General features: G+C 39.2%; 1 protein-coding gene across 1 annotated transcript; it reads right to left on the minus strand.

The window, feature by feature from the left end:
- Positions 1-2230: 2230 nt before the first annotated feature.
- Positions 2231-12753, minus strand: galr2b (galanin receptor 2b). The gene is made up of 3 exons (XM_006798181.3): positions 12647-12753; positions 9067-9449; positions 2231-4498 (listed from the first exon to the last, which is right to left on the minus strand). Exons 2-3 carry the CDS (start codon positions 9438-9440, stop codon positions 3733-3735), a joined length of 1140 nt encoding a protein of 379 aa, XP_006798244.1. The 5' UTR covers positions 9441-9449; positions 12647-12753; the 3' UTR covers positions 2231-3732.
- Between the last annotated feature and the right edge of the window lie 1185 nt (positions 12754-13938).

Here is a 13938-nt window from a genome sequence, read left to right on the forward strand (position 1 = left end):
TCCTTTAGCATGTTAACAATAAAAGCCTTGATGATGGAGAGCTGACAGCCACAAAAAGACACCTGATTTCTAATGCATTATAAGAGGTTGAACACAATGTAAAGTGGGCTACTTAAAGTCGGTTATTTAAACTGAACATTAACCCTCAATAAAGAAATATTAGTCCAGATAAAGTTTTTTTTTCTGCTTTTGATACTTTATATACAGTTTGTCAGTATTTGTAATAAGGTGTTTTCATAGTTTGGTAATACTCCTTTCACTAAAGGATTATAAAAAACAATACTTCCAGAACTCCCCATTGTATGTAAAAATGGTTCACAAAGCTGAATACAGCAGCTAATATAACCATCATTGCATAATTAAGAATATTAAGTAAATATTTTGGATCACTAATACATTTCTCTAAACATACATTTCAAACATAATCTTACAATGAGATTTTTTGTTATTTTTCAAAAACAGCCATTTGCGGTATAGATGGGGACAAAATGCATACTCTTTTTGTGGATTTTGTATCAAAAATGTTTTACTATAGCAGACCAATCACTAGATCTGACAGAAATCTACAGAAAATCCTTTACAGAGGTTTTTTTTTTGTGGCTGTTGAACATTTACCTGTTTACTTCACAAACCTCTAACTCAGACAGTTTACCAAGTATGGCGGGGAAATTTTGCATGGCTCTAATTTTAAGCACCTACTCATGTTCAATTGAATGGCCTAGATGTTAAATATTCTTTGAGCTGCTTAATGCTAAGTTTTATGAAGTAAGCTTCGCAGTAAATGAAATATTTCTTCGCTGAGTGGACAAGAAGAGCATTTGAAGATATTCAACCCAAACAGTTTAAAGCTACAGTGAGTAGGGATGGGTATCGTTTAGGTTTTATCCAATACCGGTGCCAAACCGATACTTTTGAAACGGTGCCGGTGCTCAAACCGGTGCTTAAAGAATGGAGAACACAAAATTGGTCCAAAAACCTCTCATGTTCAGCTGGGTTTTTTTTGTAAAAAGATAACAATGTTAGCCTTTTCTGCAGCTATAGGGCATATATGGTATCACTCTTGGCTGGAAGCAGTGCTTAAACAATGGAAAAAACACAAACTTTGTCCAAAAACCTCTCATGTTTAACTGTTTTCCACTTTTTCTTTGGTCATTTTAGCCTTTTTGGCCAGGGTGAAGGGAGTATCTGCCATCAAACAAGAAGATGGCCGCATGCAGCTATGATGATGTTTGCTAGTTCACCTTACATGCATTAATGTAATAACTGGTTAGCCTACTCAACGTAAATTACACACGAACAACATTAAGCTACTCACGCAGAGAAGAACGGCTGCTGCTGCCATCATCATCCGTCATCATTTCTGCTACACTGGCAGGGCTAGGGGCCAGGACTCTCCTCTTTTGGTTTTTGGGGGATGTTGCTAACTCCGGGTCCGATAACAGGCACCACACCCGCAGTGGATCCGCTGGGTGTGAGGTCTTGCAGCAAGCTATCAAATACGGCGCATTTTTCGGCTTTTAAAAAAAACGCTGTGCGTCGCCAGGTGTTTCATCGGATTTGAGGTGTTACTTCCTTTGACAGTATCAGCTTAAAGCACTTGTTGCAGGCTGCTGAGTTTGCATATTTTGCTGTGAAGTACAGCCAGACTTTTGACCGCTTCGCCTTGGGCATTTTTAATCTGTAGCTCTGCTCTAAAAGAACGTACGTACCTGGACCCGCCTACTATCCTCGGAAACGTAAAATGATTGGCTAGAATTCAAAGTGTATCACATCTCAGGAAAAGCACCAAAATGTGCACTGCTTTTCAGTCTGGTTACTACCGTTTATGTCAGAACCGGTGCCATCATGGCACCGGATACCGGTACCCATCCCTAACAGTGAGTGTTGCAAAAGCAGAAAAAACATTTTTTCTGCTTTTGCACTGGAGAAATAAGAAAGAATTCGATTTACCTCAAGTGTTAAAATGAACTCCTTATGTAGTATAAAATAAGCAAAGATAGATGGCACTGATCTAGCATTTTTGTTCGTGGCAGGAGAAACCAGAGCACCTTGATAAAAAAAAATATGAAGATGCAAACTCCACAAAGGTTTGATCCCAGTACTCTCTTTCTGTGAGACAATAGATCTAACCACTGTTCCACCATGTGCGAGGTAACCTCATGGAGGTTATTTTGCTACTAATAAATAACCTCAGTACAGTTTCACAGCAGAAAATAGTTTATTTGTTTTAGGTGTGATGTACATTGTGTTTTAAATCACTTTGATAGATATTTATTTAAATATATTTTCTTAAAATGTACAACAGAGATATACTTAAGTAAGCTGTATACCATAGGATGGGATGGGAAAGTATTACAGCAAACACACTTTAGTATAATTTTGCAAAGAAATGTGTTGCGTCTTAAAAGAAGTCCAATCTTTCAAGGTGAAAACTGCATCTCGCACAACCTGAACAGAAGACAACAAAGAAGCTTTGTACAGCTCTGAGGTAGGAGACAACCATACAGCAACACAAAATAGGGACACCCTGTAGGTGTGCTTTCATTTGGAAAAATAAAGCAAATGTATGATAACCAGTTCACAGTTTTTTAAATACACAAATAAAATACACTTAATACATACATTTTAAAATACATAAATCTCAATATATAAGTATGCCTTTTGAGAAACATATTTATTTAAATATAGCATTTCACACCAAACATGCCATGAATTTGTTAATCACAAAATACAATTATAGCAATAAACTATGCCCAGTTTTTTTTTTTTTAAAGATTTCTACCAACAACTGCTTGGTATCAAATTTTGCTGATACCAAACATGTTATTTTTACTTAACATGTACCACCTGTCAATATCTTGAAAAGACAGAAAAGCATCTTCATGCAAAATACAAAACAATGAATCCAAATAACATTCTTCTCCACTTATGGAGCCCTAATGACTTGGAGGTTGAAGTAGGTCAAAATGTTGTATATAGTGCAGCTAAAATTGAGCTAATGCTGGGTAAATGCCATATGAGGGCTCGAAGCACCTGAACACGAAATCTACAGTTGAACATGGTGTTGGAAATGCTAATGAATCCCATAAGATGGTCTTTATATGGAGGAGGAGCACTGCTTTGCTGTGCATTGCCATATTTCTGACTTTGATGCCTGAGCTCTAGAGGGACCCCAATCCTCCATGAAAAAGCTTGTTTGAAGTCAGAAAAGTAGCATATAGTGCTGCTGACTCACAGGAAATTCCCTCCCCAGTTGCCAACATATTATTATTTTTTTGTTTTGGGATCAGGTGAAGCATACCACAACATTATAGGACAGGTTCTGTGTTGGTCCTAGAAAGTGTTAGAACAATATGAAGTCTCAAACATTGTGACAAATGACAATATGAGGTAAAGTGCAAACCATGATTAAGGCAAATAGTGAAGACAGGGGAAAGTGAGAACATTTCTCATTTAGCTTAACAATAAACATTTCTAACTTTCTAAGTAACAGGAAGTTGTTTTGGGATATAAAATATATGTTTAGGTAAGTGATAAAACAAATACATTTCTGTAGTGGACTAGCTTTATGCTCCTTAATATTTTGTCTCTCCAAATATGAACAAATCCCTGTTCATCTTTTTTGCCATCAAAAATATGAATATATGAATAGTAAATGTTTAAACATTAGCTTCAACGTCTTTCACAAAAGGCAATCTGTGCTGAGCCAATTTAGCCAATCTGAACCAGTTGTCAAGTCTGCTGCTGCTGAAAGGGCAAATTCAGGGACACGGTGGCTTCTCTTGGCTCTGCGACTGGCCTGTTGATCATTTCACATTCATTCTGTCGCACATTCTCCTCGTTCATCTGTGACACCTCCGTAGAGCCGGCTTCAAACCCAGGCACAGTGTTGGCTACATGAACCACGTGAACCTTATTTCTCCCATGTTTACTGAGGATGCAGCTGAACACCTTCTTGAAACCTTTGCGAAAGTGTTTGGAGACCAGAGCGTACACGATGGGATTGACACAAGAGTTGGCGTAGGCCATGCAGTGAGAGAGAAGCCTGAAGGCATATGTGGTCTGATTAAATGGGAAATCTCCATACAGGTAACACAAGATCACCACGTGGTATGGCAGCCAGCATATACAGAAAAGTACAGTGACGATGATGATCATTTTGGTGACTTTGCGTTTAGCCCTCTTGGATTCTGACATGCCGTCCAGAGGGTCAACAGCCGTCCACAGGTACTTGATAGTTCGAGTGTACGAGAGGCTCACGATGAGCACAGGGATGACATAGCCAAACAGGAAGGTGCACGTGTCCAGCACCTTACGATTCTGCTCCTCCCAGCCGGGGATACACACTGTGCTGTTGGCATAATCAATCAGGTCATAGTAGCTGAGATATGGACCCGCAAAGACCAGGGAAAGACCCCAGATAACTACCATGGCAACCACAGCATTACAAGGGGTTCTTAGCTCCCTGGAGCGCAGAGGATAGCGAATAGCCAGATACCTATAAAGACAAGAAAATAACATGTTTGAGCTGTAATCTAGACTGCAAATTACAGAAAAATGGGGACAGCAGGTTAAAAACTTTAGTAATTAAGACGGAACTTATAACTGTATATGTTAAAAAGTAGAAAGTGAAAGATTACTTGTGACTGCATATCTTTAGTCTATATAGCTGTAATTTACTTTAAATGTTTTAACTGTAATAATACAAGACAATACAAAACAGTCAACATATCAAAAGCACTTAAAATCAATGACTTGAAATCAATAACTTGTCATTTATCATTGTCTTGACTCATAAAAGTCACTTGAAAGCAACAGTTTCCTCAAAGAATAATTTCAAAGGCAACAAAATAATGGAATTGTATTGCACACAGTCACATGTGATTGTTCAACCACAATTTTCCCTAGTGTGATTGCACTATAAATCCAGAGATTTATAGTAAAGATACCAGCTTTTTGGCATATTTTCCAATACAGCACTAAAAAAATGAAAGAAACACTTATTTGAAAATAAATCAGATCTCAATTGGGAACAAAAACGAAATCTACACTAATATGAACTGGATAATGTATTACGAATGAAAGGATGCCACATTATTTGATCAAAAATCAACCTACAGACGGCTGAAGACACTGAAAATCACAGAGGATAAAATGACGTGGCACATTTGTCCATTTTACTGAAACTTCATTGCAGCAACTCAAACAGGTACTTAGTAGCTTGTAAGGCCCACATGTACTTGTATGGATGCATAACAACATTGGGGCGTGCTCCTAAAGAGATAATGCATGGTGTCCTGTGGGATCCTCCTCCCAGATATGGACCAGGCCATCACCAAGCTCCTGACCGAATCATAATTCCCCTCAGGTGTTCTATTAGATTTATGTCATGCGAGTGTGGGGCCAGTCAATGATATCAGTTCCTTTATTCTCCGAGAACTGCCTACATACTGTCACCACATGAGGCTGGGCATTGTCACATACCAGGAGGAACCCAGGACACAAACCAGTGCAGTCAGACCATCACTGACCCATCCACAAAATGGTCATGCTGAACAATGTTACAGGCAGCACAACGTTCTCCATGGCTTCCTTCATGTATGTCCCATTTGCTCACCCACCTGCTGTGGGAAAGGATAGGGTGCCAGTGGTGGACTTGCCAGTTTTGGTATTCTATGGCAAATGCCAACTGGGCTACACAGTTCTGGACAATGAGGACATCTTAAGTTATTTCTGATTGGTCAGAGAGATTCACACAAGTGTCCATCTGAAGGTCATTTTGTAGTGCTCTGGGTGTGCTCATCTTATTCTTACTTGCACAAAGAAGCAGATACCGACCCTCTGATGGCTTAAGGAACTTCTACGGCCCAATCTAATGCTCCTAGAGTAACTGCCTGGAATATCATGCTCTTGTGCTTGACTGTGCTGGGAGACACATCAAACTTTTCAGCAATGGCACATATTAAAGTCACCGTGGGGGGTTGGGAAGCGTATCTGTAACCGGAAGGTCGCCGGTTCGATCCCCGGGCTCTCTGTCCTGGTCGTTGTGTCCTTGGGCAAGACACTTTACCCTACCGCCTACTGGTGTTGTCCAGAGGGGCCGATGGCGCGATATGGCAGCCTCGCTTCTGTCAGTCTGCCCCAGGGCAGCTGTGGCTACAATCGTAGCTTGCCTCCACCAGTGTGTGAATGCGAAAGTGAATGTACAGTGGCATTGTAAAGCGCTTTGGGTGCCTTGAAAAGCGCTATATAAATCCAATCCATTATTAAAGTGCCATCCTGGAGGAGCTGTTCTACCTCTAGTGCATCTCTAAGTAATTTCATTGACAACAAAGCACCTGAAATTGATTAACCACCCACTCTGCTACTTAACCGGTCAGATTAGTATCCCAGAAGTTTAACTGACTTGATTAAAAAGCGTCTCTTTAATTTTTTGAGCAGTGCAGTTGGATCCTTTGAGTAGGTATTATTGTAACAGTAGTGCCACCTATACATTCACAATGAATTCACTCACACTGAAGTTTTGTGGTTGACTGGTAATCATTCACTCACTCCACTGCTGTTTGTTGGTTCTACTGAATAAGACACCTTAGCGACAGTAATATCCAGAGAGAGGGCTTTTAGGCTTTTTCAGTAAGACGAACTTGCATAAATTGTAAAACAGCAGGAATAACAGAAAACATGCTTGGTGCTGTGCTTTTAATTTTACTCAGCAGGTAGGAGATGAAGGTGCAAATCCCACATGACACTATGATGCTTTCAATAAAAGCTGTCTCTTTCAATAATCTTACAGCATACTGATTATCACATATTATCTCTGCAGTTGGAACCTCATCATTTCTTGGTTGGTTAGTCTTTAAATATTTGGCATATTTAACATGCTGCTTTATGTGTTATATGTTCTCCAAGGGAGTATTTTGCCAAAGGCAGGAATTCTCAGAAAACAAAATGTCCATGTCCTTGCTTTTCACATTTGTAGGACACTTCAGAAAGACTGTAGAAACTGAGAAAACAGCCTCTCTGGTTTTTGATAGCTCAGTGAATTGGGGCCACGGTGTTTTACATTCAAAAAGCAGTCACTTTGAACCCGCTGGTAACTTGAAACCTCAGTGGTTTGGAAAACTACAAGTATTCAGACATTACTCTTTAGTGCCAGATTAAATTGTCTTTGAATTATCTTTAAACGGATTAATATAAAACAAATGGCACTTATGCGCTTATGGCAGAGATTAACTCTTTGAGTATCCAAATAATGTTTTACTAAATTTAAACAGAAACAACATTTATGAATGATTCATTGTGAGCCTTTTTTAATACATAATTCTGCACCATAAAAACAGAGGATATATCATATTATCTGCCTGCAGATGGCACATTCAGCAGCAAGTCATCCTTTTACACCGTTTTGTCTATGTGTGTGTGTCAGTGCTGCTATTCCCCCAGGCTTATCTGTGGCTTAATTTCTGCTGGGGATTCTTGGCGTAAACTGTAAGAGTTCGCTTTTTTGTATGCGATGTTGCTGACCGTTGCAGACGAAGGAAGAAGACAGGACATGTTCATTACCCTCCCGACTCAGGTGTTACTGTTCTTTTTCACACTGAGGGGGAAATGACTATTGAATCCTCTGGAGTGTAAACACAGCCAGTGTGAACAGAGGGGTCTGCTGGAGAGGGCAGCTGCACACTTACAGCTCATATTGACTGATTATTGCTGCCCAACAGCTATAATGATGGCTTACGGCTTATTCTCCGAGGGATATAATTTTTAGCTTCTGGAGTCCATGTTTAAACTCCAGATGCGAAAAATGCATTTGTGACAAATTAAATGTGTAATATTTCGGAGACATTGCGGGAGAGTAAACAAAATAAAGCACAACAAAAAAATTAACAGCGTGACCGGGCAAATAAAAGCTTTCTCAATGCTTTCCTTAGGGAGTTTTGAAGGCTTATTGTATGTCCTAGAAATGAAAAACAATGGATTCAGTCGTTCAGTTTTTCCCAAAATCTTGGCAGATTGATGTATTTTTTTTCTTCCTTTATTTAAAACTATATTTGTTGTCATATTTGCAATGTAGCAGGTGGAATATCACATTTTTCATCATTTACACAGGCATTTTTCATCCCACCTTTAAACTAAATTTGTATTTGAGCCCAGATATTTGTGCCCTCAATATCCTTCTCATTTCCTCTCTTTAATAAATTTATGTCCTTGCATTAAATAATTTCCTTACATTAATAATCCATGCCCTTGCTTGTTTTTCTCTTCTCCTTTCTCTTAGATAGAAGACACTAGAAAGCACTGGCGATACACATTGGCATCAAAGACACTGAATGTCTTAGATGTTAGAGAAAGAACATGTCAGCTTTTAACGTGTTTTGTGCAATATCCAAATACCTACATTTAGAGTTTAACAATAAAGGACAGACTGTGAGAGACACAGCTATAGCTGTTGATTTGATGGAAGTAGTTTCTGTGTACAACAAGCTTGAGGCTAATATTTTCTAGATTAAAGAGAAATATGTGAGTGTGTGATTAATTAGGTTTATTTTAATTTCAGATCCATTTTCTTGTGTTAAAAAGGAGGTACATTAAAGTATGTGCAACCTGAGTTCCCTGAAAATTTATGTTGACACCAAGAAAATGACCAACAGCTACTCATAGTTTGATTAATAGAATATTAGTAATGAATAATATCATTTTGGGTGATATATCCAAGCACAAACATAGAGACAAAGAAATAAAGCAAATGCTTAAATTGCTGTGGCTCAGACTTCGGTGGTAGATCTGCTAAATGAAACGTAGGTGGTTTGATTTTGTTTTCTTTTTCTTGTTAGCCAAAATGATCGTCCTGTTTAATAAAACAGAGTATTGCAAGGCATGTTGCTAACCAAGCTAGCTAGTCTTAGCTAGCCTTAGCTGATAGAAAAATAAGAGCAATAACAACGAAGTGGCAATAGCCATCATAGCAAACTTCACTTCAAAATGTGATAATTTTTCTGTTCTTTGTGGGTGAAATTTGTTTTAGATGTTCGGTATTTCAGCAAAACAAATATTTTGAAGCAATACCTGTCAACAGACACGGTGGCCAATGTGAAGCTGCTGGCGTACATGGTAAGGTTGATAAAGAAGTGGACGACTTTGCACATGAAGGAACCGAATACCCATCCCTCCAGAGAATAGATGGTAGCTTGGAAAGGAACGCAAAAGATGATGAAGAAGAAGTCAGCCACGCTCAAGTTGAGTATGAACAGATTGGTCGTGTTGTACGCGACCTGTCCGCTTCGCAGCAGTACAGCGAGCACCAAACTGTTGCCAATGGTGCCGAGCAGGAATATGAGAGAGAAGACCACTGACACAATCACACTGGTGGGGTTCAGTTGGTAGCTTTCAGATACATTGGCCTGCCCTCCCGGCCAGGTGAAATCCTCAAAGTCTGACATTGTGCAGGTCTGGAATGAGAGAAGAAAGGAGACACATGTTAGGCACCACTATCTTGGTGGTTTTAGAGTCACTTCTGTGTACGTCTTAAATCCCATTAACTGATAACACTGTTGTCTGAGCCAAACCCTTTCTTATCGGCTTATGCACTGGTGGTCGATGTTGACAATATGACGAAGAGGTAGTTTCTTGGCAAGTTATTTACAACTTTTCAGAGTATGCAAAAAAAAGGCTGCATGCACCAGAGGATTTTTTCATCCAAATAATCCCCAGTTGTCTCATGTTACACGTATTAATAAGACAACAACGACAGGCTGCTTTTAATTGGCTGATGTTTTTGACAGATGTAATGGGAATATTTTGAGTGTTTAATTGCAAGAAATGTTACAGGATGAATTTCACTGGTATTGCTTATTTTATTCCCTTTATCACAGCATTAAGTATTTTTATTAATCTTTCTAGGCTTATTCATGTCTGGGAGACTTGCAGTTAACAGTTTGCTGCTGTTTAATCATACATCACAGCTGCTGGTTTTCAATATGAAGCAGGTGGTTTTCAGTTTAGTGGATCAATCCATTAACAAGTGCTGATTGAGTAATTCTCCTTTGTAATTCAAGGAATTTTTGCAATGCTCACCAGCAAAATCACTCTGTGAAAATCAGAAGACCAGAAGCTCATCTCTGCTTGAGGGGATTTGCTCTCAGGAAGATTACATCAGAAGGGATCATCTGTTCATGATGGCAAATGGTTTTTTTTTTTCTTTGTGTTTCTTTCAGTTTTTGACCAGCAGCAATATCATATTAGAGCTTGTGATGTGCTGCAGTTTCATAAAGTGATGTCTCCAGTGAAACCAGGGTGCACTTTCAGCCACTTTTGGTAAATTGTTTTGCGACAAGTGGTGCAAAATAAGGACTTGAAAGTAAAGAAGAGCTCTTAATTGTGACTTAGCGAGACACACATGAGGTAGTCTCCAAATGTTTTATTCAAGCCCTTTTATTTGTCTGATTTCAGCTAAAAATGTTTCATCAGCTGTTTTTAATTATTATTATTCCCTGCTGTCATTTAATAATACTATTAGCTTCTGCTTGTCATTAAAAAGAATGCTTGCTGAGCACACAAGAGCCTAGAGTTTGTGATTTATCCATTATGCTTTGTCCTTTTGGGCCATAAATGTTTAATTCAGAAAATTCTGAGTACCATTATAGGTACTGGAAACAAATACACTGCTTCCAGCTATTGGGAATACTAATTTTTCTACTGAGTGAACTTCAAAGCAAACACTGACATTGGTTCCTAATAAGACATCACAAAAGAAATCAATGATTTATCATCTTTTAAGGATGGGCTGAAAAAATATTTTAAAAAAGTCAATATTTTCCTTTTAATCTTTTTTTTTTTTTGTAGAGTATGCCATTAAATTTGAGCAAAATAAAAAACACATATAAAGCAGATATTTTGAACAGATTATTATTTTCTTAACAATTAATTTCTTTGATTGTTATGCCCGGCCATGAAAGCGACTAAAGAAAGAAAATCATCCACATATTTGTTGACACCCATCTTTGTCTACCAAGCTCAAACTACAAACATCAAAATCAAAAGAAAAGAATATTATTTTAATAATAATGATAGATTGCATTTATATAGCGCTTTTCAGGGCCCTCAAAGCGCTTTACAATTCATTCATTCTCACATTCACACACTGGTGGAGTGCTGGGGCAGACTGACAGAAGCGAGGCTGCCATATTGCACCATCGGCCCATTACCAGTAGGTGGTAGGTGAAGTGTCTTGCCCAGGGACACAACAACCAAAACTGTCCGAGCCAGGGCTCGAACCGCAACCTTCCGGGTGCAAGACAAACACCCAACTCTTTGAGCCACGATCGCCCTTCCTAAAACTGGGATCTCCCTAAAGAAGGAAAACAGTTGGACTAAATTGAAGAGATGTGAATAAAGGATGCTCATTATCCTACCTTAATCAATTTTTTATATGAAAGACGTGGTGAATAATTAATGCTTCGAGTCTGTGGTAGCAGAAATCTAACTGTTTGTAAAAGAAATCACTGAGCTTGGATGAAATTACAGCATGGACACGTTCCGACTGCAAATGGACAGAGTGGATTTTAATTTGGCAGTCTCCTTAGAAATTATGAAGAAATCAATCTTCTGTTTTTTTAAGAGAGGGAAGCAAAATCAAAATGAACAAAAATGCTGTTAATGCAGATAATAAATCGCTGTGGCTTACTTTGACTCACTCTCAGCCTTTTTTGCTTTTATGTATCAGTCCTCAGCAAGCTGAAGATTAATTATTGAACATTGCTATTAAACGTTCAGCATCCTTTGGGTATTACACTGTACTGCCATCTACATCCACATAATCAAAATTGTGACTGAGAGCAAAATTAGGAGATATACTGATTACAGTCAGTGGCAAGGAAGTGGAACTTAAAGTCGTGACAGGAGATGAAGTAATATATCCTCATTAACCTTACAAAGAGACGGGAGTATAATATCAGCTGGTTGTTGCTGCAGAGGTATTTTCTTCACAGCTTTGAGTTCATGCCAGGCTTTAACTTTCTCAAGCATGGTGAAGATGAGTCCCCCTCTTTCCCACTAGGAAAGGTAGTTGGGGCTGATATTACATTTCCAACTGCAGAGGGATATCTTGGCTAAGACTCCACTGAGCAGGGAACATGTTTAAGCCTCAGTGGAATTGCAGAAAACAGAGACCCGTATACACGAGTTTGATCGTCTCATAGCAGAGCGTGCAGTACCTAACAGGTTGTGAAATTTACAGACTGTGGTTGAACTGCAGACTGAATTTTCGGTGGAGAATCAATAAAAATAGCAGAGCTAGAGAAAAAATAGAAGTGCGATGGGGATGTAGGGCAGCCTGAAGCAGACATTGCCAAATGCGGCTTTATTGTGAGTCTAAAAATAATGACCACAGAGAAGACATTGCATCACTGGATTTCACATCATTATCAATAAGAAACAGAGCTCGAATAGAGTATGTCATTTTAAATCTTCATGTCCGGCAAACTTTAAATATCAGCAGAGGGGCTACAACATTGTTGCATCCTATAATCAGGTGATACAAATATGCTGATAAATATAGACTGTAAATGTTCTATACATACGAATGTTTACACTGCATGAACAGCAGAATTAGCATGCAGATCAGGCAGATGCAGTATGATAAACCTACCAGATGGGTGGACAGTATCCAAAGCGTCAGCACTCCTCTCAGATTAGAAATGACACTCCCAGACCCTTTCTGTTGAGATGCTCATACTCTTTGCTGTGAAACCTCTGTTCTACCAATGCACACTGATATCTGCCTCCCGTTGCTGGTATCTTACTCTTTCTCCGCCCCCCCACCCCCACCACTCTTCCTCTGGTGAGGACTCCTCCTCCACATTCACTTTAATGTTCACACTTCACTGCAGAAAAGCATTGCAGAGCCAAGGTATGAAGGCAAGCCGCAGCAACTGGCGGTCTATTCATGCTCACTGTAAAATCAGGGGGATCACTGACAAATAACCACAATAAGTGGCAGTGATAGTCCGAGACTACTCTGCACCCAAGCCAGCCTGCCCTCAAATGAGGTGCTGGTCTTAGTATTTAGGCTTTACCCTATCTTACAGGTTTGTAGCGAGTTTAGCTGAGGGGGAGAACAATTCAATTTACTCAATTCAAGAGGGAGCAAAGGGAACGCAGTATTGTCAGTGGTGGAAGTTGAATTATTGGGTAAAGTTAGGCCAACATTAGGTTTTGATATTTAAAGGGGTGTAAAGTCAATAGGGAATGCAATCCATTTTACTGAATGGATGCTGCATTGATGTCACATGACCAGTGTCAGAGACTATTTAACTGCAAGTAATTAAACAGAGTTAAAATTAGTAGTTGTTTGCTGGATGTTGGACTACTACTGTAAAACATGAATTGGTAAAGCTGAATGTGAATATTTCAGGTTTTTTCTAGTTACAAGTTTTAATTTTTGTTATTTTGTAGTAGTTTCACAGAGGTTGTTGCATGTCGTTTTAAAAGTGTCCATTAGCTGCAGTGCTTCCTCCTGATGGATCTGTACATACCATGTCAACTTTGCTAGCGAGAGACAGAGAGAGGCGTTGAAAGGCTGCTCCAATGGAACTTATTGTTTCGGAGGAAAACACGAACACAGCGTACAGTCGAGTCTTAATAGCTTACTTACAACTGGGCTCGTCAGGCACTCTTCTTGGCTGCAGTGGTTATTATTATATTTACATGCTTCCAGCTCCCGTTTTTGCTCGATGACAACTCATACTTTTCCTTTTTCTCCCTCCCTCGCTCACAGACACATAATGGGTATGGCTGTCCATTCTCTCTGCAGCACGGACTACACTGCCTATGATGCTACATTCTTTAGAGCTATACCTGTAGCATTCTGCCTATTAGCTTAGCACAACAACAACAAAAAGGCCTCTCTCACCCAGGAAGCACAGAGAGAGAGAGCGTCAC

The sequence above is a fragment of the Neolamprologus brichardi genome, chromosome 4 (assembly GCF_056152115.1).
Source record: "Neolamprologus brichardi isolate AB-2024 chromosome 4, ASM5615211v1, whole genome shotgun sequence".
In the NCBI taxonomy this organism is placed as follows: domain Eukaryota; kingdom Metazoa; phylum Chordata; class Actinopteri; order Cichliformes; family Cichlidae; genus Neolamprologus; species Neolamprologus brichardi.